Source organism: Bemisia tabaci, chromosome 3, assembly GCF_918797505.1.
Source record: "Bemisia tabaci chromosome 3, PGI_BMITA_v3".
NCBI lineage: Eukaryota > Metazoa > Arthropoda > Insecta > Hemiptera > Aleyrodidae > Bemisia > Bemisia tabaci.
Genome location: NC_092795.1, coordinates 53,780,608 through 53,808,374, shown reverse-complemented (window position 1 = coordinate 53,808,374; position 27,767 = coordinate 53,780,608). Strand labels below are relative to the sequence as shown.

The 27,767-nt window shown below is 39.0% G+C and overlaps 2 protein-coding genes across 2 annotated transcripts in view; one reads left to right on the top strand and one right to left on the bottom strand.

Moving 5' to 3' along the window:
- The window catches only part of jvl (javelin-like), a 254,717-nt gene that overhangs the window by 101,906 nt on the left and 125,044 nt on the right, over positions 1-27,767 (bottom strand). The window lies entirely within an intron of this gene.
- Positions 32-12,062, top strand: LOC140224325 (uncharacterized). The gene is made up of 2 exons (XM_072298841.1): positions 32-1,841; positions 8,070-12,062. Coding segments are annotated over exons 1-2 (597 nt in total). The 5' UTR covers positions 32-1,839; the 3' UTR covers positions 8,665-12,062.

Genomic DNA, 27,767 nt, shown 5'->3' with positions numbered 1-27,767 from the left:
TTTACAAAATATATTAAAAATATTTACACATTTTCATATAGAACCTGTTTTGCTAACCAGACAGAAATGAAGCAGAACGTGTCCGGGTCAAGAAAGAAAGGGAGAATAGAAGAAGAATCTATGAAAATCATTTGGCAATAACACGTGGATTGATCGTTTCAAGAAAATGATAAAATGAAAAATAATTTCCTTTCACAATTTTTACAAGGTGACTTACAATATGATAAATCCTAGCGATTAAAGAAACGGAGAACCGGTAAAAAGTCGTTCCATCGTCGAGTGGGATTCGAACCGCGGACAATCACCCTGACAGGCGATCGCGCAACCGCCACGCCACCCGCTCATTTCGCCAATCTACTTACATGTATTTAAATGTGCGACCTAGTGGCTTAACTCGCGAGGGTCACTGACGCGAAAAAGGGGCAACTTCAAAAATTCATCACTCAAAAACAACCGGGCATTGCAGTAAAATTAAACAGAAAGCAACCCGGATTCTTATATTTCCGTATTCTAGCTGCCTGCCATATTTACTCCCGATCGGAGAGGCACCATCGGTATACTGCCGTGCTAAGGAAAAACGCCCTATGAGCCTTCAGGCGATGCCAAATTTTCTTCGATAATACACAGATTCTAGGTAAACTTTAGAACATTTTTCCTCCAATTTTCCGGACAATTTTGCTCGCAATTCCGCCAAAAAGTCCTGAAAATTTCGCGGAAAAATATTCATATCTTTTCTCAAAAATGAACATTTTATCGAAGGAAACTTGGCGACTCTCGAATGTTCATACGGCGTTCTCCCTTAGCACGGCAGTACCCGTGTAGCCTTCTCGAGTTAGGTTAGGCCAAGTGTGGCAAAATTTCATGGAAAATAAAATCTTGAAATTTCAGAAATTTATGAAAAATATTGAAAAATACCGGTTCCCTATCATGTTTCACAAAGTGTAAAAATCTTGACTTTCTCCTATTTTTGTGTGTCTAAGTGCGGGTTGCATACTCTAGCCCCTGAGAAATAAGAAATATTTCACAGCCTCTCGTGAAAAATATGAAATAATTGACAGCCTCGTTAAATTTCAGGAAATATTTCACTGAAATTTCCAATCTTTCATTTCTTTCTTACGTTTCATGCCACCCTGGAGAGCAGTAGGTGCAGTTCTAAATGAGCCATGGTTAGCGCATGCTTTTATGTGTCTCGAGATTCATCTCAGCGTACACTTATTGCTCTCTTCGCTATCACGGCAGCCAAGTCGCGCGAGCAAGGGGTAAGTAGACACGAGAGCGCGCTACCATCTGCACTATCCGGTATCCGATTTCCATTGACGTATAATACAATCTAGACCGCGCATTAGGAAATTTCGGAAAGACTAGAGTCCCTTCAGGCGAGACGATAGGCAACCTAACAACCGCAGTAAGTGTACCGACCGAGACAATGGAAATGCCAGTCTTATCAGTTCCGTTGCCTGATACGGGTACACTTAGCTCGTATATCCGGCGGTATCAACTAGGCTGAAGGCGCGTCTTTACCCCCCTAGCTATCTTACCTTCCCCGCCTAAAGTCGGGCCCAATGCGCGGACAGCGCCGTCGGCGGCGTGGCCTTGAAACCAACCATTACGGACTTCTGTGATCTGTGGCCTGTGGTGAATTTGAACTTGTTGCTGGTGATTTTGGTGTAGTGATATCGGTTTTAATTCTAGAACGCAACCTTAACAAAATCGTTGAAACCGTTCAAAATCCTAATCCATCATGCTGTAGCGGTTCTAATTCTTGTCTACGAGGAGTGCCGACTGTTTCGTTTTTCCTTTTTCTGCTGTCTCTACGTACTGCTCACAACTGAAACCATCATGTAAGTACCCGTGCACTGAACATTATTGGCCATGCCCACACATGTGTAACTGTTTTTTTTTTATTTGCTCCTCTCCTAAGAAGCACTAAATAGATTCGTCTGTCCCCTCATGAACTTGATTTCAAAGGATCCGGACCTGAGTTTCTGCTAAATTCATTTGATGCATTGCCAAATCTGTAGGCTTCTTTCTACCGTTGGTGGCATTTTTAAAGGCTTTATTATTTGCTCAGTAACCAAGTGTTAACTGCTGTGCTTTAGACTTTTATCAGATAGGGTTGTTGACAATCAAGCAGAAAGATTTTGCCAGCCCCGGAGTTTGATTCGCACGGAAATACTTGTCAGACTAGCTGAGCCTAGCATGAGCCCTAATCAGATTTCCTCACATTGAACTGCAGTATGCCAAGGATCATTGTTTGCAGGCTCACCTACAGAACGACTTATTTACTACCAGTTAGCCTTTCTCGAATTTGTTGAATCTACGCCAAATTAGTTGACCGACTGAATATTCCTGCCAAACCGAACTATGTGCAGTATGATGTGAACGCCCCTGTTATGCATATATTCTTATGGGTCTCAGGGCTCATGTCTTAGGTGATTCGATGGACGCCATATTTTGTGTCAGAACGGCATGCGATATATAGCATCAATTGGTCCCATTTTTTCAGCTACTCGTCATTTTTCTCCAATTTTGAGATCGCAAATCTGTTGTCAGGAGACTAAAGCACTCACTTACCAATTTTAACATAGAAATTCTACGTAATAATGGCGTGGTTTTTTTTAGAGAGAAAACATCGCATTCGAAACTGATATCGAAACTGCCCTGAATGCGATATTTTCTCTCTAAAAAAAATGCCTTTATTACGTTGAATATCTTTGTTAAAATTGGTAAGTGAGTGCTTTAGTCTCCTGACAACAGAGTTGCGATCTTAAAATTCGAGAAAAATGTAGAGTAGCTGAACGATATAAATGCAATTGTATTAAATATGTCTTGATTTTGTTATTTTAAACGTCTTTTCATGCAAAGAAGCTCAACCATGTCCATGCTTTATTCATTCATGAATTGAAAGTAAGCAATCCACATCCCGAAAATCTACCGATTTGCCGTAAAAAATCGCAGAAACTTGATATACCAGGTCGATGTACCCACTCTTTGAATTTACCAATCAATTTAGTGAGTGCACGTAGGTATGTGAAAGTCAAAATGCTATAGTCATTTTGGGTGCATTCATTTTTCATGAAACAATTGTAAGTAATTTCAATCCCGAAAAACCATAAATTTCCCGTATAAAATCGAAAAAATCAAAATATGTCGACTCCCTGACGTGAAAATTGAATTCTACGTGTGAAAATACTTATGTATCGATATGCTGAACAGAATGCCCGCCTCTCCTCGTAATTTACAAACCGTTCCTATACTCATCTTAAAATTGTTCTCAGAGCTTTGTGTTATTATCAGCTTCCATTTAAACCCCGGTTTGATGGCCGAATCGGCTGCCCAAAAAGCAAGCCATTTTTGAAGGGCTCTATGAGAAATTCGTGATATTATCAGCTCTCAGGAAATCACCTCATGGGTAAAATTGCTGATATAAATCGAGTGCTTAAAATAATCGTATTCAAGAAACTAAGGCATTAAACTATGGAGTCAATTTCGTTTTAATAATATAACGGGATTTACTTGTCTTCAGGTCAAAACTCATACAAGGAAGCCCCTTGCAAGAGGCTAATTTTTTGTAATTTCACTCAATTTTTTCTCCTTTTTATAATTGAATTGCTTGTCACATTCTGAGGTCAATCATATTAAATTGTAATTTATACATTTCCTCCCTCCCCCTTCATTTTATTTTTTGTTTGGAGAAGTTTTGTTGATTTCTTCGGATTTCGAATACTGTAACTTCTCTTCTATTTGGCCGATTTTTATGAATGAGACCTCTTTTAATTCGTGTTTTAACGGAGAGTAAGGAAAAAATTGCTAAAAACTCGCGAAACAATTTTTTTTGAAAATTGGACGAATCCTAGCGTGACGGTGAAATGGTTAATGAAGCGTAAGTAATTGGGCGAGGGGCTGAGGATCCCGGCATCGCTTGGCAACCGTCATTAGCTATTGTTCGTCGAGACGCCGACGCAGTGAGCAGGAGCGTGGGAAAGAGAGGGGTAAGTGGATTCCTGTATGAGCCACGTTTAGCTAATGGTCTAATGAGTCTCGAGGCTCATCACAGATTGCACTTACACAGATTGCACTGTGAAAATATACATTTTATCAGCTGACACTGACAATGTTGTCAGATGAACAGCACTATCAGAGCACGGGTACCAACTTTTGGAAATTATAACCGAGGTTACAGATCTGTCAAAGCAACGTTTTGAACAAAACGGAGGAGTTAAATTCTCATTTCGAGAGTGCCGACCTGCTCAGCCATCCTCGAATCAATTCGCTTGATTCTGCTTATATATGCATAATTTAAATCAGCGCGTCGCATTCTTAGGCTTTTTTTGAAAAAACCAAGTAACGTAGACTCTTGGTATTCACTGCACATAAACTAATGAGCCCCAGAATGAGAAACAACTTTAAATCATAATTATTGATGGATAAATAAACTTTTTACACGCTTTGGAAAATCTCAGAAGTTCGCGGTAGTCACTTTTCGGTAAGGAACTAAGGGACTCGGTTATTGTATCGAGCAGGGTTCGAAACGATCGCAAAGGCGGTATACAAAATGGAACCAATTGATGCGACATATCGCATACCGTTCTGACACAAAATATGGCGTCCATCGAATCACCTTAATGCTCATAGTTTCGTTTGGCAGAAATACATCCAACTTGTAGAGCAAGATAGAAGATTCATTGCATTTTATTGTGCAGCTAGTGAAATTTATATATCTTCTGTCCCACTGTTCAAGTCTGGCAAAATTTGGCAAAGGTCCATAGCTCTGTTTTGAATGATATCAGACTTTAATTATCCCCTTCCTCCTCTTTTTGAGAGTCTTTTTTTTGGTAGGTACATACTGACTATTAGGTTAAGAACGGAATATAAAGAAAAATTCTTATATTTATTAAAATGCAAATATATTCCTTGCGGTTCCATCCAATCTCCTGTCATTTTACCAGATTTTGCTGTCAAATATGGATCCAAGCACACCTTCCAATTGTTCTGCAACCTCTGAGAATGAGGAGTCAACTCCTGATGAGCCGGCTTATAGACATAAGAGGTCGAAAAGGCGCTTGCTTTTCCACCACCTTTCTAAAAGGTCTCAAAGGAGAGAAGTAACTAGAGTACTTTTTGCTGATGCCCAGCCTTCCAATCAGTTCTGTCCTAAACTTTCGAACTTCACTCCTCATGATGATAACAGTGAAGATTTTTCTACGGACGACTCCTGCTCTTTGGAGGAGTCATCAAACCTACATCGAATCACAGGTAATGCGTCCAATATTGAATCAAGCAGTGCAGAAGATTTTATAGCCCCCAACATTGCTCCAGATTCTAGTAACCCTGATACTCATCCTCAATGTCTGAGTGATGTTCAGGCTGAACCCCTTTTAACACCTGAAAACAAGGCAACAAGTGGCTCTGATATCAATTCAATGGAATTTTCTGATCTGATGACATTTTTAGCCGATTGCCCAGAGGATTTTGAAATTGATATTTTTGATTTACTAGAACTCTCTGATGACCAATATTTCAGTTATTTTGCTGAGGAAGATTTTGACTTGGATTCTTTTTTTACTAATGATGTTTCTTGCGCAAGCATGAACTCGCAAAGTGAATTAGAACGTGTGCTGAGCCAGTTCAAAGATGAAGATGAGACTGATCGGAACAACTATGATGAGGCTTTCCTAGCTGACAGAGTCCTTCACAAAGAGGTGGGCTCCACTTTGAAGGAATGGGCTCTTGATGAACAAATTGAGCAGAGTAAAATTGATAGGCTTCTCAAAAAACTGAAACTAATACCTGAATTATCAAAACTTCCCTCTACTGCTCGGGGCTTGATAAGCACTCGTCGTCCAGCATCCGAACCAGTAGACGTTCCAAGTGGCGGGCAGTACCTACATTTTGGCGCTGAGAAATGTTTGTCCCGCATTTTGAGAGGTCGTAAAGGGAGGCATGTAGAGCTCCACATTAGCACTGATGGTGTAAATTTATTCAAGAGCAAGAGTTGTGAACTTTGGCCGATTCTTGCCCGCATTAGGAACATCAAATCTCTGTCACATATAGTTTTCCCCATAGGGTTTTTTTACAATGATCATAAGCCAAAAAAACCAGACTATCTGAAACATGCTGTCGACGAGCTAGAAAGGCTTATTAAGGATGGACTAGAAGTTGACGGAGAGCATTTTACCATTAGTGTAAAAGGCTGTATTTGCGACGCGCCAGCAAAAGCAATGGCCCTCGGTATAATGCACTGTACCGGTAAAAATTCTTGTACACGTTGCAAAGTTAAAGGCACATGGTCAGAACAATCCAAGCGAGTTTTTTTTGGAAACGATGCTGAGCCCAGAAGTCATCAAGAATTTATAAACCAAACTGACGAGTCTTTTCATCATTTTCGGACTCCGCTTGAGCGAATAACAACGCTCCAATTCCCACAGTCTTATTCTCTAGATTATTTACACCTGATCTTGTTGGGTGTTTGTCGAACAACCGTCTACCTTTGGCTGCTTGGCAAACGACCGCATAGGATGCCACCGGCAGGCAGGGGTGAGCTTATAGAACATTCTAAACAACTTGCTCGTTTTGCACCTCGAGAATTTTCCCGCAGACCTCGATCCTACGAAGAGGTTAGCTTCTTTAAAGGCACTGAATGGAGGCAAATGTTGTGTTATCATGGGATGGTTATCTTCAACTATAACCGAATCCCCATCGAAAAGTACAAACACTTCCTCTGCCTGGTGGTAGCAGTAAGGTTATTGCTAGACGAAAAAATGATGCTGGAGGCGCACTGGCTCTCTTATGCGCGAAATTTACTGAGATATTTTGTTGACAAATTTAGGGTGCTATATGATGCAGATTTTATTACCCATAATTTTCACAACCTCCTACACATTAGTGATGATGTTGAATTTTTTGGCGGTATTGAGGATTGCTCTGCATTTAAATTTGAAAGTTTCATCCAATTTTTGTTAAAACTTATCACAAAAGGCAGTGGTGTCTTGCAACAAATAGCAAGAAGGCTAGAAGAATTGTATAAGAACGATTTGCTATTCAAGCAAAAAGCCTGGCCGTACTTTGTAGAACCGGATGTATCAAAGCCAAGTTTTGGTGGTCCCCTCACAGACGGTGTCTGCGATCCCCAATTTCAATCTCTCAAGTATAAATTTTTTGAACTCTCTCTCCGAGATGGCGATAATTGCTGTACAGTGAAGGAAGAGGCACCTGCTGGAGATGGCTCCGTGATCGCAAGAAATCGAGTCATCATAATTGAAAACATTTGTAAAAGCCGATCAGCAAACAAAATGATGCTTGTAGGACGACGCTTTATTTTCCAAGAAAGCTATTTTGATTACCCATTAGATAGTTCCTTGCTAGGAATATACAAAGTTTCATCCCTATCTTCTATACTGAATGCCTGGCCTGTTGAGAATCTGTTAAGCAAAAATTACTTGATTCCATCGAAAATTTCATCAAGGGATTTGTCTAAGCATTCTATGATAGCCGTGCCTCTATTGAACTCGGATTCGCAGTAGTATTTTGTACTAGGTTAGATGTGTGAAATGAATTTTTTTTACTACTTTTTTTCGTTATTTTAAGTTCCAAATAATTCTTAATTTTCCAACGTTCTCACTACTGCCCCACAAGTGCATCAGATTCTGGCTCGATTTAGAAACATTATGAGCCGTCAGTTTCCCTATGCAAAGGGGTGTTTTTTACGGATGAGTCAGAAATAGTACCTCCCAATTGAAAAAATTTAGTCCAATTAATACTCTTTTTTTCATTTTACAAGAAGTCAAAGATTGGATCAATGAAATAATAAATTACCTACTTAAAGTATTCAGACATATTTGAATTTCAGGGTTTTTTGGTATTTTTTTAAGTTCTGAAAATTTTTAAAAACAAACAAATTTTCTCAATATTTACTCCCACAAAGCAAACAATGTCTCTCCGTGAATTTTTTCTAGTTCATTTGCTCTTTCATTTACATCTTCACTAAAGATTTTAATAAAAAATTCCCATCCTCCGTGAGTGGTGCAAATAAGAGAATTGAATGCGAATATTTTTTTTTTCATTTTCAGGTCGTGGAATGTCGTTCTGTTCGAGGACGGTAGATGTGGTATTGCGCCGACAAACTGGCTAACGCCAAAGAGGGATCGCTGCGCTTACCCAAAAGTAAATTCGTTTGCACTAAATAAATTAATACAAGCAGCAACCGAAGTCAAAGATGATTGGCCTTCATATTTAGTTCGAAAATTTTATGCAGAGAATCTTCTAACCTTTAAAGAAGCAAGAGCGGCACTAGATAGTGTGGATTCTGATGTTAGTGAAATTGAAAATATGAACCCCTCTCCCCAACCTGTACTGCCGCAAACTGCACTGCCTCAACCTGTACTGCCGCAACCTGTACTGCCTCAACCTGTACTGCCGCAACCTGTACTGCCTCAACCTGTACTGCCGCAACCTGTACTGCCTCAACCTGTACAGCCGCAACCTGTACTGCCTGAACCTGTACAGCCGCAACCTGTACTGCCTCAACCTGTACAGCCGCAACCTGTACTGCCTCAACCTGCACAGCCTGCACAGTCTCAACCTGTAGAAAATTTTAATACTGACGGAGAAGGTAAAATTCTTCTTCTTCTTCCGTGTCCGATAGCACCAATAAGATTAAATTAGATTTTCCCTGACCAATAATTTGCAACATAGATTGCTTCGTCATTTACACTAAAAATATCGTCCCTTGTGCAGGTTTTAGTCATGTTAGGGCAGATTAGAAGGTGGTAATTAAACTACTAAATTAAAGGTAAAATTAAACTTACTTTTGTTTTCTTAATATATTTTTTCCTATTTTTTTGTTTGTTTTTTGGTTTGTTTATTTTGTTGTTCATCTTTAAACCGGCTCAGCACGCCTTGAGTTTTTTATAGAGATTCTCATGGAAGCCATAGAGTCTCTTCTCTGCTTCAAATAAGCATTCGGTATAAAAAATTCAATTTTTGCTACGGTCAGGAGTATGAGATTTTTATCTGCTAAGAGCCCAGAAGGCAAATGATATTTTTGACCTGGAAATCTGAAAAAGTCAGGCGTTTATGTTGCCAGAAGAGAGTATGGACATTCGGAAAGCCTTGAGCTGAAAAGTATTAAAAGAGGAGCTTTACTTAAATCTGATCGTAAAAATGTTTTTCCCTTAAACTGGTGCGCATTCTGTTTTAGCTCATCGTGTTTGTACTGTTCGTTAACTCTGAGTGGTGTCACTATTTTTTCAGCTGTAACGGTATCATCTCAGTGCTTGCGACAACTGTTTAAAGTGACTCTTCAAAATCAAGCTCAATTGAAAGCTCTAAACGAATCCAGGAGTCAAAGTCAAACAGATAGCACAATCAACAGTGCAACACCAGTAGAAGAGGCAGTCCCTATCCTTTCTGCATGTCCCTTGAAATCAACAAAAGATTTCAAGAAATTGGAGAAAGCCCTGGGAGAAGATTCAAAAGTGCGGAAACAATTGGTGAGTAAATTACAAGCTTTTACTCGTTTTTCCATAAGTGAATAATACTAATGAATGTTACGCTAGCTCTTGCAATAAGCAGGTACAACCAGGTGAAGATATGAATGAAATTTCACGCACAAAAAGCAGCTTAAATTCAACAAATTATTTCATTAAGGTAGGATTTTTCTCCTTGCTACTGTGAGAAATTTTTTTTTGGAAAAAGTACAAAAGAAATGAAAACAGATTTGTTTTCAAGGTCAAAACAAATGAAGGGTGAAAATCAAGGAGGTGATAATGAGTCGCATCAGGCACTGTTCAAATTGTTAAAGCTCTGTAATTTTCAAGAAAAATGCTAATCAAATGTTACATGAAATATTTAGATGCAATTTTCCTTTTTTAGTGTGGAACATAGTGTGCAGCTTTTTTTCTTCCTTGCCTGGTGAGCTAACAACTGACTAGGAGGTAACCAGTCAATAACTGATTACAGAGAAATAATGTTTCTATTCAATTTTCAACCCCTCGTTTGGAGTAGTTGAGTCCAATAGAACTCGATTCTCTCAACACTTTCCCTGAGTATTGAATGACGCAGGCCTATCAATCAAAAAAGTAGAAGAGGTGTATTTTGATTTCCAATATTGCATGTATTTTTGCACGTAATTTTTTCACCAGGGGTAAGTTATCACTCTTTTGGTCGTTCTTAAATTTTCCCATGGATTTATTGCGCCTCATGAAGCATATTATGGAAAAATTTAAGACAGTGTTTTTAGGCTTGTTTTTCTGTAAACAAAAAAATGCAAACTCAACACCACAAAGGCAGTGCATCTTTTGAACTTTCACCAGCAATATTCCACGGATATCACTTTGATGGAATTCCCATAATAGGAGAACAAAGTTTAATTGAGACTGATGCTAAAGGTCCACTTATTGGATGCATTCATTGAATTTCATCAAGGTTTCTTGATTACAAAATGGAAATGTAAAATTAAAATTCTTATCACTTTTTACCAAGTCATTTTTGTTTCTTTTTAATTTCAGAGAGAGGAATTGCAACTTCACATGAAGAAAAATCCTAAAGAGTCATGTCGCAACCTTGCCAGGTGTCTGATTGCTGATGAGCTGGCTCAAAAATTTTCGTGGAAAGGGCGGCCAATGAAAAACCAGCCCAATCCAAAAGGTGCCTTTGAAGGTACTTGCTTGTCCAAACAGATCTACCAAGCTGTCAATGCGAAATTTCCATCCGAAAAAATGACTGTGGATACATATCAGAGAAACCTGGAAAACTGGTTCATCCAGGCCAAGACACGCTTGCTAAGAAGGTAATTTACTTTTTAACATACGCCAGGCTGACTGTTGACATTGATAGACAAAGCGATAGATAAAGGAGACGTAGGGAGTATGAAGCGATCCTATGGGTCGAAATGGTTCGTTCCTATGGACTAAAGGAGAAAATGATGAACTAACTATAGGCACTCTCATGATTTGCCATCGGTTAGTATATTATCTACCTTCTTTGTCCATTGTAACCACCCACTTTCACCAATAGGATCCCTCCATATCTCTTTTGTCTTCTTTGTCTTGTCTATCAATTTCAAAAATAAACTGTCAGTTTGCCTTATTCTCTCTAGATAATGTTCCTAAATTTGGGCACATGCTCAGTTATACTGCTCCAGCAGATTGATCTATAACAAGAAACGCGTCATTTTGATGCAACAGAGCTTTGAAAAAGTTTCAGATTTTCGAAGCTCCTTCCTGAGTAGGCAATTCTTACTGCAGGGACTGAAAGATAAATTGCCTAAGGGGCTTCGAAAATCCCGAAGCTATTGTGAAAAGTTTTTCGCTTGCTCCGTAGGCAATTTTTCTCATAGTTCCTGCAGTAAAAATTGCCTACCCAGCAAGGATCTTCGAAAATCTGGAATTTTTTTAAAGCTCTAGTTGCAATAACGCGTTTCTGGAATATTTTTTGCAGTGTCTTGTGGCCTTGATTTTTCCTGCTCTTTCATGTGCTGTAATCTGTTTTTCCAAAGATCATCTACCATAAAAATTATCGCAATTTTAAAATTTGGGAACGCTTGTAACATTATTTTCCAAAGATGTACTATAGATATAAACAAAACTATACGTTCTTGGAGGCTTTCGTAACTGTTATAAGATTGCAGAAAAAAGGAACTTTCCTATTTTCCTACCAATACTAAGGAGCATAAATACCATCATTTAAAAATAAAAATCTATTCCACATTCTATGTTGTTGTATGTGCTTTTTTGTTTCCAGTGAGGAGCGAAAAAGCAGCTCGCGCTGCTAGACTGTCAGTATCTCAGTTAGACCTATCATCAGAATCAGAGTCAGAAGAAACTTAGCTTCATTCTAGAGATTTTGCATTCTTTAGTTGCAGGAGTTGAAGGTTTGGAACATTAAAATTTTCATATATGTTTCTCTAGTAATATTTATAATGTGTTTTTTTGTATGTTTCTTTACTACTATGTTTTTCTTCACTTACAATTTTGAAGAAACAAATAGATTCTTGATTGCTTTTCAGCCTTTAAAGGTCAAAATATTTGGTGGCTTTAAGCAAATGTTAGTAATGATTTTAATTTGTTGTTCTCTTCTATTGTGCCTCATTTTTTTTTTACTTACTTCAGTGTACAGATCCAACTCTAAAATTGTAAATGGAAGAGTGAATTCCATGAGGAAAATAGTCTATTTTTCCCCTCTAAAAATGTAATTTCGCCACAAGTGCCCTTAGCCCTCTCTCTGAAACTCCCAAAACACCAGTTTCTCTAACCTGTATGTCCACATCTGTTACTCTACTGATAATTTTACATCAGATGAAACCATTTGAAGTCGATCTTATGTATTTTTAAGTTGTTGCCAAGCATTGATAATACCCAGAATCAATTGCAAATGATTGGATCCAAGTAAGGCCTAATTTTGGGCTGTACAGGGTAAAAAGATGTTGTTTTCTGGAATTTGGAAGCTGTAGTTCCATAGGTGTGCCTGTAGCTGAAGGGAACAGAGTTCCCTTTTATAAAGAGATAATAGCAGGAATATAGACTATAAATTCAAGATAAAGCAGGGCATTCAATGCCCCACTTGAGAGTGCTATGCATATAGTGATAGAACTTAATTGTTGGAAACTGTAGGAAGTATACAGGGTGTCCGGAAGTTAACTTATTTAACTTTCAGGATAGATTTTTCGGCTAAAAATATGACTGTTTTTTCCTGTGCACATATGCTCCAAAAACTTTTCAGTAGTGAACCATATGCACTTCCAAAGTTTCCATTTTTCTCTTTCAAATTGATGTAACTCCTCATTATTTTGTCGTAAGTAGCTGAAACTTTGTGTTGAAGGATATTTTTTAGCTTACCGATCATTTTTGGTGTTGAAAAATGACGTTACGAGGGTTCCCGAATATTTAAAAACTGCGATAATTATTTTGGTAGATGATCAGTGGAAAATCAAAATTACGGAACGTGAAAAAGCGCGGAAAATCAAGGTAACGAGGCACTGCACCACATTTTCCAGAAAACGCGTCATTTCAACACAACAGAGGTTTGAAAAAAGTTTCAGATTTTCGAAGCTTCTTCCTGAGTAGGCAATGTTTACTGCAAGGACTGTACGAATATTGCCTACAGAGTAAGGGGCTTCAAATTTCCGAAGAATGGAGCCGCGATAACTTCGAGATTTTGTGCACGCGTATTCTGGAAGATACAAGTGCCTCGTAGCCTTGATTTTTCACCCTCTTTCACGTGCTGTAATCAGTTTTTCCACAGATCATCTACCAAAATAATTATCGCTGTTTTAAAATTTGGGAACCCTGGTAACATCATTTTCCGAAGACGTACGTCCTTGAAAACACAAAAAATAATCAGTATGCTGATAATAATATCCTCCTACACAAAGTTTTAGCTACATACGACAAAATAATGAGGAGTTACATCAATTTGAAAGAGATAAAATGGCAACTTTGGAAGCGCATAGCTCACTAATGGAGCGTTTTTGGGCATATGTGTAGAGGAAAAAGTTGTCATATTTTGAGCTGAAAAATGGATCCTGAAAGTTAAGTGCGTTAACCTCCGGACACCCTGTATTGTAGATTAAATTGATTCTTATCCTATAAGTTGTTCAAAGAACGTTTCTACTTTTCTCACCAATTTTTTGTGATACTGCTTTACTTTTGTTCATTTATTTAGTATTAAGCTGAAACCATAGGTAGTATTTAGTTTTTACCTAACTGACTGGGTTAATGTTCCAATTGACTAGAGCTTGAAAAGACAAATGTCTTTTACATTAGGCTGTCAGTGATGCCATTACTTGGTTTTCATACCATGTTCAATGTTGTGCTTTATATTTTGTTTTTTACTTTTTCAACAGTCTTTGTGTTACCAAACGACTATTTTTTTTACTTACTTTTAAATGAGTGATCTCCGTATTTAGTCTATATCATTATGCAGTTAATTATTTTGTAATAATTAAAAGCAGCAAATTGCTGTTTATTTACTTTACATTTTAAGTTTCTCAAAATTATTTTTCTCCCTGAGTGGAATAATTTTTTTTTTTTTTTCATTGCCCTCTCTCATAAGTCTGACTTTTTTTCACTCCTAAACACTTTCAAAACCACTTGGTCATGTACCGTAACTATATCTCCTCATTAAAATTATTAGGGCTACTTTTATGTTAAAAAAGGCAGTGTTGTTTCCTGCGCTATTTGCTCCGTTTCATTGCTAAATTTTTCTTATCATTTTGTCAATTCAATGTATTTATAATATTTTTTGCCCTCAGAAATTGTTCTATAATTTTGAACACCTTTTTGTATCTTTTTTGAACTGAGGTAGAGTCAGTGTAAAGGAATTTGAAGGGGGAAACTGACACTTAATCCACGTTGTTTCCCGTAATGATGACCAAACACTATTAATTTGTCTCGAATTTGAAGGGTTTTTTTCGTGTCAAACAATGTTTGACCAATTCTTTTGATTAGTTGAACATAATTGGGTCAAAAGCCTCTTTACTTCAAGTCCCCTTTCCTGACTACCATCTCAAATCTTTTCTTTATAACCAGTTAAGTTCCAAACTTTTTCTCAACGTCCTATTTTTGTAACGCTTTATTTAAACTCCATAATTCACTTTAATAGTTTCCATTCAAATAAACATGAACATTTATCTGTTTAATTTCGCTTTATTCATTCAAATTTGACACTCAAATGACTACATTTGTATATGCACATCATTGCTGTAAAAGCCAGTACTGCAGATAGACGTTTTCGGTAGTTTCTCAGTAGTGATTCGCAAAGAACCTAAAAACTAAAAGAATATTCACCGCAATCATTGTGAAAGTATGTATTTTAACATTTTCCGCCCATTTGAATCGCATCTACCAAAGAAAAAAGAACCGAAAGTAGTCACATCCACTGGTGCCAAATTTCATTGAATATTTGATTTTTTTCTGCAGGGCAGATTCTTTTGAAAAATTCTGAGTTTTCTCCAAGTTGGCAAGATAATTCCCTCATAATTTCTACAGAATCCCCACACTAACCTTAATTTCTTCTGTAAAAAACTAAATTGCCAAATGAAAATTTGCAATACCAGATGCAGCTTTTGGCTTTTTTTTTCTGAATGCATTTCATGTGTGGCACTTTTGAAATATATTTGCAAAGTATTTGAAAAACATTTTAAAAAATCAAAATTTTCGTAAAATAATTGAAAAACATTTGGAAATCATTACGAAAATAGCTTACAAGAGGGACGTCCCAAGCTGCCGCCTTCGCTGTGCCTAAAAAAATTCGTACGAACTCTTTGGATGAATCCATTTGGACCGTGGTTCTTATGTTTTTCCCGATGCGCCGAGGAGAAAACAACAAAACACGGTCCTAAATGGATTCATTCAAAGAGTTCGCACGAATTTTTTAAGGCCCATATCGGAGGCAGCAGCTTGGGACGTTCCTCTCGTAAGCTATTTTTGTAATGATTTCCAAATGTTTTTCAATTATTTTACGAAATTTTTGGTTTTTTAAAATATTTTTTAAATATTTTAAAAATATTGCCAGGAATATTTTAAAAATATTGTTGAAATATATGGCAGGAACCATTTCAAAACTACTGTTAAAATATTGCTGAAATATTGTCAAAAACATTTCAACAATATTTTAACAATATCGAAACAATATTGCTGCAATAGTTTGTTGTCCGCCCCCCTGACAATATTGCAGCAATATTGTCAAGTAAATATTTTAAAAATATATTATCGATATTGCCGAAATATATTGGCAACATTGATAAAGTATTTTTAATATATATTATCAATATTACCATGACAATATTGCTGCAATATTGTCAGGGGGGCGGACAACAAACTATTGCAGCAATATTGTTTCGATATTGTTAAAATATTGTTGCAATGTTTTTGACAATATTTCAGCAATATTTTTAAAATATTTCCGTGTTGGGCGGGTTGAGGTATTCGTACCAAGATGATGCATCGCTCTAAGTCTACACTTCCATAAAGGAAAATTGCAGCCTTAACATTCAAAAATTTCGAATAAGTTTTTCTTAACCGCATACGGCACACGAGGAGTAGCTGAACAATAAACAACGTTTCGAAAGGAAAGTGATCTGAATCCGCTTCAGTTTCACTTTCCAGCTTGTGGCTTGCAATTTGCGGTTTCATACGGCTACGCTTCGGGCGTGAAGGATTAAGACGAAACGTTTCTGTGTTTCGCTGGGGAGAAATTTATGAATAATGAATTAATAATTAAGTAAGCAATGTATGGATAAACACAAAGTAATAGTAAAAAATAAAAAATATGAGTGATTACTGATCGTAAGCATGTTGCAGAAATGTTTTGAAGAACTGAGTAAGTTAAAAGCAACTAGCTCAATTTTTCACGATACAAATTTCTGAAATGAGATTCAGTGTCCAGCATTTCATTCACATAACCCAAACGAACACTTGCTGAAGAGCAACCACGATCAGAGGGGAGACTGTGGAACTGATTATTAAAATTGGTAGACAAAGCTATAACTAAAGAAGACAAAAGGGATCCTATTGGTGGAAGCGGGTGGATGCAAAGGATAAAGGAGGTAAGTAATAGACAAACTAACAGAAACCCCCGAGATACCCTACACTTAGTCCTTCAATTCAATTTCCCCCTTAGTCTAAAACAACCACCCGTTTCAACCAATAGGATCGGTCCATGTTCCATAAATCCTCTCTGTCCATCGATTTGTCTATCAATTTCAAAAATCAGCACTACACTTTGCGGTTTATTTTTTGGGAGGGAGGAGTTGGTGATGGTGTTGATCTTTTAATGCAAGAACCAAATGCCTTGGAGGTTCTTGAATAGAAGAAACGTGTAAATTAAGGTGAAAAATGCATCGTTTTAAAGACTAGCAGTTTCGACTGATATATTTGCTACGGCTAGATTCTACGACTAATCAATGGAGACAGGCTACTAATTACAAGGTCTAACGGCTATTAGTGCACGAAATTAACGGTTAGGCGAATGACTCTTTGGCAGGAGAAATTTTGTGGGAGCTCGACGCTTCTGACTCGTGGTTGAGTGGTCACGGAGATGGATGTGCAACAAGTGGCTCCTGCACCTTTTACGTCAACGAAATATCCTCAACTTGGGAAGTCGGCCTTGCGTTCGTGTCCGTCAGCACTGCTGTTTATGGAAGGAAGATTTCGGCCAGTTCCACAACAACGGGTTGCACTTCAACGCACTGACGGATACCCACTGCAACTGCGATAGTTAAAACGTCATGGAGCTGAGCAGGGTTGCACTGAAGGCATAGGTCGCATTAGTCAAATCGGGCATTTTATAAAATGCCTAGGCAGAGAGTCAAATTTTGACAGTTCATGAAATTTTGTAACAGGGATAAGAAGCTCACTAGTTTTCAGTATTTTGGAGGAAAATGACTCATCAACTCGGTCACTTTCGGCATTCAGTTTATGACGTAGAAACGCAGAATAAAAGGGGGAACACTGGAAAAAAAACATATTGGATCTAGAGTCCAGACTCTTGAAAACATTGACAAGAAAAAATACTCTTGATTCAATCAGATTTTTGCTGAAATCAAAAGGAAATCCGCTCAAATTTAGAGGCTTGGTTCTTGATTTAAGCAAAAATCCAATTGAATCAAGAGTATTTTTTCTTGTCGATGTTTTTAAGAGTCTGGACTCTAGATCCAATGTGTTTTTTTTTCCAGTGAAAGCTATGTTCTTACTCTATCTTGCACACAGACCAATAAACTACAACTTCGTGCACTGAGCAGAAAATATTTACCAAGAATTACAATGAACAGAGAGAGCTGATAAGAAAAGATAAACGAGTGCGAGTGTAGGATGTTGAGCTGGCACGGCTTCATTAAAAGGTCGAATGCGTGCTTGTGGACTTATCACAAACAAATATATGCACACACAATCTCGGCAAATATATGTATTTCTGAATGGTGCCCTTTAGCCCGTCGATGAGGTAAACGGGCTTTGAGCTTTTGAGTTGTCGATACAATGATACCTGGAGATTCAACGGATGCATCGCTGTCCGCCCATGTTTAATGCGTTATAATCGTTACAAAACAATGCTTTGGCAAGTCTAGAATCGACACGCGGACGCGAAGAAATTGAAGGCACCGTTCCTTGTGTGCAACAGCGGGAAATCGTCCATCAAAGGCTATGATTGAGTTTATGATGCGGATGGAGCGAGCACAGTGCGCTTCAACAATCACCATCTGTGAGTCTTGACACAATTGACACTTATGTTGAGCGTTAAATGGTCCTATCGAGCTGAACTTCAGCCAGACCGAGAACTTATTTGGCTTCATAATTTTAAGTTACTCCTTGGATGTAAAAGAAAGAAGAATATTGTGTTATTTTTCCCCGTTGGAGAATTTTCCAATTCGATGATAATGAAATAATAAAATGCCTTGGAAATGCTGGTTTTATTTGTTTACCGAATGTGTCACTCTATTCCCAGCTTAGTTTCGAGCTATCAGCAGTGGAGAAAGTATGAATACAAGTTAACAAGTAGCTCAGAGCAATTCACGTTCACATTGTATTTTAAAAACGCACGTTTTGGTATAATAATTATTAGCTTGGAGCATGTTTTTAAGTAATAAAATATTGCAATTAAATCCTCAGTGATGATAAAAGTGCAATATTGAACTATAATCAGCTACCAATTTACTTGTCTTGTTGGGCAAAAGGTTCGTGATCCTGGCGATAGCTTGATATTGAATTTGAACTGAGGATGCATCAAAGCACAAAAAAAAAAAAAAAAAAAAAAAAAAAAAAAAAAAAATCAGCATTTCTTGGGACGGTCGGTATTTATCACTCTCATTAGACACATTAGGACACCTATAACACGACGGACGACTGCTGAGGTTTCAGACGAGTGTTTATCATTATAAAATTTGTTTCTGCTCACGCCGCACAGTGAATCAAGTCGATAGGTGAAGTCGGACTAAATTTGGAAACTTTAAACGCTCATAACTCCGTTTATACAAAATGCTGAGGCTCTAAAAGTGTTTTCTCGAAAAATTGTCTTCTAGAAGCGCCCCTGATAATATAAAATGTAACGAAATAAACATCAAAATCTGCAATTTTGGTCAAAAATGTAATGTCCGACCTCTCAGATTGACTCGATCCACTGTGCGCCGGGACTGCTCAAAGTAATTTTCAAACATGTGTGCATGAATTAACATTATACCTCGAACAAAGTTTGACCCCTGAAGATATCGCGGTTCCGTACGCAAAAACTCGGCCCAGTCGCCGAGTTCCCATTGGAGCGGAGGGTGACAGGGCGATACTTAACAATGAGGCATTCGCACGCAAATGATCTGCGATTCACGTATTCGCAGCGGTCCGACTCCGCGACTCCGATCATTCCAATTACCGCAAATCATGCACTGGAAAAAGTCACTTGCTCGCCTGTTTTTAATATCAAACCGAAGGTTGCTCACTGAAGGTCATGCACGGTCATTCCACGCCCGAGATAAATATTAATCACGCAATGAAAGGTTCTCGCTGCTGCAGACTCACAGACACTGATACTGCCGTGCTAAGGAAAAACGCCGTATGAGCCTGCAGGCGTTGCCAAATCCTCTTCGACAAATCATGAATTTTCGGAAGGATTTTCTATTATTTTTCTTTCAATTTTTCAGAGAATTTTGTACATAAGTTGGTCGAAAGCTTCTGAAAATTCCAAGGAAAAATATTCAAAAAGATCTTCAAAAATAAATATATTTTGAGAGGCAATTGGGCAACATTCAAATGCTCATACGGCGTTTTTCCTTAGCACGGCATAGCTCCCGAGTGCCAAACGCTGCTGCTGACCTGAAAGGTGGCTTGATTTTGTTGTCATTGAACTCACTACTTTTACATCAATTTTTTCACGGGGCCAAAAAATGCACGGTAAGGAACCAGCGTCTTATTATTAATATGGGAAGTGCACTGGTAAAAAAGGCTTCGAGATTTATATTCCAGATACTTAAAGAATGTCACAAGAAAAATTAATCTTGATTCAATTGGATGTTTGCTTGAATCGAGAGCCAAGCTTCCAAATTCGAGGGGAATTCCTCTTAATTCCAGCAAAAATCAGATTGAATCAAGAATATTTTTTTAAAATGAACGATGCCGGTAATTCGATACCACCTTCAATTTCTTAAGTATGCAACGCGGACATCCTTAGAACACGAATAATTGTATCAAGGCGTTTAATTCAAAGATGCGTTGAATTCGTGCGCCGTACCGCCTTCAATTTCTTAAGTATGCAACGTGGACATCCTGAGAACACGAATAGTTGCATCAAGGCGCTACATTGAACGAGGCATTGAATTTGTGCGCTATTTATTCGCTCGATACGTTGAGACTTTCCGACCAGTGCTCGATGATATGTCAACGTGTAATAAAAAAAATCAACTACGATTTAAACAAAAAATAATTGAAACAAATTGAGATTTCGCGTCTTTTTATTCGGTAATAACATGAAGAGGCGCCAAAGAAGCTTTTTACGTTACATAAGTGAGAGACTTCTAAAAAAAAATGTAAACGAAAGAATGCATAAGACTGCATCAAACTTATTCATAAAAGATAGCTTTATATTCTCTTAATACCTATGGTTGTCGTAACTCTTAAAACATTACGCCTACACGGACTCCCTTGCGTCTCTTATTGGATGGGACATGCTTTTGTGTTATCAGTTGCCTCAAGTGAAGAGGCGTCATCTCTCATCTACCGTGAAACTTTTGACATTTCCGTCCTCGCTTTATTGATCCTCAAATAAAATCAACCAAAGTTTACTGTGTGTCTGGCTGTCTGGTGACCCGCGCGTCGCATCGCATCCCGTCGAACAGCTTCAAAGATATGATAAGATTTTATGCAACTTGCTGCTGCTTGGCGCCTTCGCGCAGCGCTGACAAATTGTACCGATAAATGGTTGATAGATGTATTACTAGCGAATTAGACAACCTTAAAATTAACTTTAACGTGCTGTTAGGTGCTGTTTAACTTCCGACCGATTTCATTATAGCTATAGAGATGCAAGGTTGCCACAAATTTAGGAAAGTCAATTCCCTGATCTTTCTCCGATTTCCCTGACACATAGGGTAAAATTTCCTGACGATTGAAGAATGCAAGATGGTTAAAACGACGTAATTTGAAATAGTTGTCACGCAAAGTTCGTCGTGCAAAACGTCAAACCCATTCTGGAAAGAAAATACAGGTGAGTTAAACTTAACAATCTTTCCCTGACACTTCCGTCACTCATTTTCCCTGACATTTCCAGCTTTTCTTATGACTTTCATAAGACATTTCCCGGTATCCCAATGTGGCAATTCTGTCTCAATCTCTCAACCTTAAGATTAATTTTCACTACCCTGGCTTAAAACACAATAAAAACTGTAGGTTGGCAACGCTCCTTCCCTGACACTTCCGCACAGAAAAAATTAATTTGCTGATTTGAGAATTCAATTCCTAAAAAAGTGACTGCAGCAATGTTTCAAAGGAGATTTTACAACAAAAAAATGCTACCGAAACCACCCCTGTGGTTAAATTAGCTTACAATAGCGGTTAAAGTAGCATTTTTTTCGTTGTAAAATCAACGTTGAAACGTTGCAGTCACTTTTTTTAGCAACTGAATTGTTAAATCAGCAATTTAATTCTTTCCGTGCGTCATTTTCCCTGGCACTTGGAGGTTTTTCTGACTTTTATAATGCCCGGGCATTTCCCGATACACCCTGAATGAGACAACCTTGTCTCAATCTAGAGATTAGTTTTCACTACCCTGGCTAAAAAACAACAACAAAAACTGGAGGTTGCCAGCGCCGCAGCGCTGCGGCGAGCGCGGCGGGAACTATGACCAACGACGCAACGTAGCAATGAAGGAAAAGAGGAGTGACGTAAGTGCTTGGCTTGGCGGAGACTAATTGTGCGCCGAGATCGACAAGAGAAACAAGAGAAACAATGGCGTAATAATATCAGCCGATTGTGAGTGTACACCGAATGCTCCTGGAGTCCTGCTCCTGCATTGCCATTGACTACCACTTCACGGGGACTTGCGGAGCGCTACGCTGCGGTCCGGTCCGATGCGGTGCGGTGCCGGGAGAACTAATTTCTCTACCTTGCTCCGTGCTCCGCGCTGCCACCTTGCCATATTCCACCCAACTAAATATTTATACACAGAAAAAAATGGATGGTGCTGACGACAGAACCTTTTGTTCATACGGCTCCCACAGTTTCTTTGTTACACTTACAGAACTTTTGGTCGTGGGAACAGAGTACTCTGTTCCCACGACAGAAGTTCTGTTCTCACAACAGAAAAGTTCTGTAAGTGTAACAAAGAAACTGTGGGAGCCGTATGAACAAAAGGTTCTGTCGTCAGCACCATCCATTTTTTTCTGTGTATTCTCAACATTAAGGTTCAGTTACACGATCAAATTGAGCCATCAAACTGAAGCTCTGATTGGTGGAAAAAGACCTGAGGTGAGGATGCTACCAATGAGAGGCCCAATTTGATGGCTCAATTTGATCGTGTAACTGGACCTTCAGTATTAGAAACACCTCCCTAATGGACCGAACTACTCATTATGCATATACGTATTTGGACTGCGTTTAGCAGAGAGGAACCAAGCCACATCAGTTACTGCCAAATTTAAGTGATCAATGTACTTTTTCAGAGGAGGACGTTTGTGCGGATTTTTTCGAAATTTTAAGGAATTTGCTTTGAAACATGCAGAAAATTCACTGAAATTTGCACAAAAATTCGCACAACCATTTTCATAACAAAAATGAAAATGCTCAATTAAATCTGGCAACTACTGATAAGGCTTGGTTCCTTTCTGCTTAACGCGGTCCAATTCAAGCTGTTTTTCTCTGTGCTGCAATAAGATTTTCTCGGATACGGCGGCAAGAAAAGCCAAAACGCCTTCAACTTGGTGACACGCAACACGGCCATCCCTCAAGTACTAATAGTTGTTTCAGGAAATCACTTTTCAATTCAAGCTTGCTTCCTCGGTATTGCAATCGGATTTGCGTGGAGTCGGTGGCAAAACCATTTTCATGTAAAAAACTTAAACTGCCCTTTCACATTTGTCAATAGCTGATGTGGCTTGGATAAAGTAAGTCAGTCCGTGAAAAGAGTATAAGGCTACTACAGAAACGTCCATGAGACTCACGTAACGGACATGCGAATGAGGAAGATTCAACGACCACATTATTCTAAGTGACAAACAATTCAACGTTCTAAGTGTCATAAGAAGCTAGCGATAGCAATATGAAGTAAATAAGGAATTTTGTGCCTCGCGGCCTTCCAAAAGAACTCCTTCACTTCAACCTCTAAACGCGCATCGGCCGATTGACACTACCCTCACGTAATTTCGCGTTGTCGATGACAAAACCTGGATGCAACTATTCCTGCTCTTTCGTTGTAAAACTTACATACGGAGGAAATAAAGGCGCTTCAGTTTTTACACGCTTTCTCAGTGATATGCATGGAGGCAAGAGCATACAAACGAAGATAACAGTTCTACCAATCGCAAAGTGGGGTGACTCAGGATTATGGCTCGCCGTCGCATCAAAAAAAAGAAAAAAAAGAGGGAGGGCTAGGCATAATAAAATTGATACAGCGACATACTTCGACAGGGTGTCTACTAAAATAGACTGACCAAAAATCAGTACTTTTTCAGTACATCCTCAACAGAAAAATTCTGTACTTTTTCAGTACTTCTATTCAACGGAATTCGAAAAACTTCATGAATTTGAATTTTTCGCTCTAATTGCGACAACAATGACAAAAATTTCGTACCTTCTTGCGGAATAACCGCACTTTTTCAGTACTTCCGGACCGCCCTTAAAAAATCAGCACTATTTCCGGACTTGTAGACACCCTGCTCCAGCTACGTACAAAACTGTGTGCAAGGAATAAAATACACACAAATTTTTCAGGAAAAAACAAGAACATTTCCGTAAGTTCGAAAATCAAACGAATAGGTAAGAAAAATTTTAGAAGTTTACAGATTGAATTTTTGCGAACTCACTGTCAATATTTAAAACAGTGGGTCGACACACATGACAGATATATAGAATTCAGTAGCGATCGTGGAGGAAAACATATTCGAAATTTCAATCATACACGCTTGATATTCCGCTTGGTGCCAATGAAGAAATATCGTTACAACACCCAGCGACGCCCACAAAAGGTCAACAGATGCGACATGCACGTCGAAAAGATTGATAAAGGCGTCATGAAGTGTCGTGAGGGCGTCTATTAGGATCTTGATTATCAATGGAGGCTTTACTCACAACCGTTTCGTACGCGCTCAGAGGTTGCCAGTTCGAACCGGGAAAATCGAGCGGAAAACACGCAAACGCGCAAAGTGCGGCAACAACGCCTGGGGCGCATAATTACAACAACGAATTGAATCACGGAAACGCACCGAGATGAGAGCGAGACGCGAGCAGCTAATATTAGCAAATCATAAACCGCGTTGCCAAGATGAACGTATAAAAAGTTTAAAAAGCTGCCGTGTTATGGAAAAACGCCGTATGAACATTCGAGAGTTGCCAAATTTCCTTCGATTAAATGTTTATTTTCGAGGAAAGTTGTGAATATTTTTCAGGGAGTCTACTAGAACAGGCTGGCTAGAAATCAGTACCTTTACAGTACTTTTTCGGTAGAAATTCCGTACCTCCTTCACAGAAAAATTCAGTACTTTTTCAGTACCACCGATTGACGAAATTCGAAAAATTTCAAAAATTTGAATCTCTCGCTTAAATTGCTACAAAAATGACAAAAAAGGGAAACAATTCCGGATCTTCTTGAGGTATTTCCGCACTTTTTCAGTGCTTCCGGACCGCCCTTAAAAACTCAGTACTATTTCCGGACTTTCGGAAATTCCGAACTTAATTATAGACACCCTGACTTTTCCTTTGAATTTTCAGAATCTTTAGGTGAAATTGCGAACAAAATCATCTGAAAAATTGGGAGGGAAATATTCATAAGTTCACCAGGAAATTCGCGTTTTATCAAAGGAAATTTGGCAACGCCTGAAGTTTCATAAGGCGTTTTTCCTTAGCTCGGCGGTGTGAAACGCGTTGTGGTTTTGTGAAGGTCGGCATCGTTGGTAAAGTCTTCTTTACAATTTGAATCCAGTCTGTTCTGGATAGGTAATCACTGTTCCCATGTCGGTATTATCAACGGCGCGCTATACCGGGACCGGAGTCCGCGCAGGCGCAATAAAAGGCGGCTCGATCGCGCTAGACTGGGCGTCGCGACGCCGGCGTGCGAAAGGCGCACGTCTCGGGCGGCGTCGTGCGTGGAGCGAGGAAAGTTCGGATGAGCCTGTTCCGGGGCCCCGGCCGGTAGTCACCGGTACAAGCCCCAATCATGAACGAGGAAATTCCCCGTCTGCATCGACGTTACACTTGGAGCGGACTCATTTTAATTGCTCGGCGGATTTTCGACGGGTGTTTGTTATTTTGGAGATGACGTCATTACGAGGACCTCGGGCTATGCTTCACTGGGAAAAAAAACACATTGGATCTGGAGTCCAGACTCTTAAAAACATCGACAAGAAAAAGTTCTCTTGATTCAATCAGAATCTAGCTTAAATCAAGAACCAAGCCTCTTAATTTGAGCGGATTTCGTCTTGATTCAAGCAAAAATCCGATTGAATCAAGACTATTTTTTCTTTTCAATGTTTTCAAGAGTCTGGACTCTAGATCCAATGTGTTTTTTTTTCCAGTGCACTTTTTGACAATCTTTGTCTGAAGCAAGAAAGTGTAAACGTACCTTTTAAAAATAATCAGATTTCAACGCAAAGAAGGAAAAATTTCACCATATTTGGGTTATACCACCAATTTTTTCTGATTTTCCTGAGTGTTTTCATTTCTAAAGGAATCCTGGCTTTTTCCGATTCCCTATGTCCTGGACACCATAATCCAGGACAAACTTGTATAGCATTATTCCTTACTAATGTTTTTTCTACATTGCAATTAGAGAAATTCAAAAGCGAAATAGCGCCCTCAGCGTAGCTGAAAGCTTCTATCGGGGGCGCGAATGCAAACGAGCTGGGCGCTCTGCCGTACAAAAGAAAAACGCCTTATGAACACTCGTAGATTGCCAAATTTCTCGGGATAAAATATTTATTTTAGAGGAAATTTGCCAACATCTTTCCGTGAAATTTTCAGATACATTAGATTAAATTGCAATTAAAATCATTTGAAAAATTGGAAGAAAAATATTCACAAGTTTTTATGAAAATTAGTATTTTACCACAGGAAATTTGGCAACGCCTGGCGGCTCATACGACGTTCTTCCTTGGAGCGGCGGCGGCGCTGGACGTGGGCGAGCGGGGGCGCAGCGCGCACGAGGTGTGTGAAAATTATTTTTTTACGAGAAACAATACGCCCGACTGATTCATAATCGTTACCGACATCACGAACCCGTGTTTATCCTGTTTCGAATTCGTGAGTATCTATTTCCGCTGATGACTACCTTTTGACGGGGAGTTTCTTATTCCACGACAACAATCGCGGATCCGACTGCAGGTGCGTCCAGCGCCGAGCTCCACTCCCGACTTCCGATTTCCCCGGTTTTTACGGCCGCAACTCTGCCGCACTCAGCAAGAACGACGTATGAATCACCAGGCGTTGCCAAATTTCCTTTGATAAAACACGAATTTCCTGGCAAACTTATGAATATTTTCTTTTCAACTTTTCAGATAATTTTGCTCGCAATTTCACCTTAGGTTCCTGAAAATTTCAAGGAGAAATATTCATATAACTTTCCCAGGGTTCCAAGCCGATTTTGGAAAAAAAATCCCTGACTTTTCCAGGTTTTCCAGGCCAAAAGAAAATTTTTCCAGGCCTTTTTCCGCGGGAAAAACTCAAATAATTTGCCTTAAAAGAGACAGCGCGCACGCATTTTTCGAATTTTATAAAAACTCCTCTATTTTTATCAATTTTCTCAGTGCTTGAAAAAATTCACGACTTTTTGAGCAAATTTCCTGACTTTTCCAGGTTTTCCGGGCCATTTTTCCCCCTGATTTTTCCAGTTTTTCCAGATCGCTAGGAGCCCTGTTTCCTCAATTTTATCGAAGGAAATTTGGCAACTCTCGAATGTTCATACGGCGTTTTTCCTTAGCACGGCAGAACTCTGGTGTTTCCGCGGGCGAGTGGCACCGATGACACCCGAGAGGTGAGGCGGAAGTAAGAGGATGCGACGAGACGCAGGCCGAATCTTCAATCGGTGTATCGTTTCCGGAGCGGGCTGCCTTATCGCCGCTCAACCCTTCTGTTCCGCGACCGGGGGTAGAAACGTCATGATAAGACGATCATAACTTCAGGGACAGTGAAGACCCCTGGAAGCCACTTGTGAGTGAACGATTGTAACGGATCTATCACGAAACATCCGGAAAGTGCTCGTGCTACGAGTTACTGCCTGCGGGTCTCTGTTTATTCTTTCTTCTTTTAAAAATAAAAATAAGCTATATTTATTTTTAGTCAAACTCAGTTTTGCCTAAGCTCCATTTCACGCAGAATTTCTTAATGCTTTTTTCTTGACTATCTCTAGACGTAAATAAAAAACTGAGACTCACTCCCAAAAGAGCAAGAGTAAATTCAGTCTTGCCCTTTCATGAGTAACCTCCTTGAACTACAGGAGCACCTACTCCCTGTTGAAACACAATCTTCGAATTCGACCAAGTAAGTAGCTCTTCTCTCTTGGAATAGTAACAAGTTTCGAGATTTCGGAAGTGTGAACTATCCTGTTTCCGAGAACAACGAGCGGAAACTTTCCTGAGAATT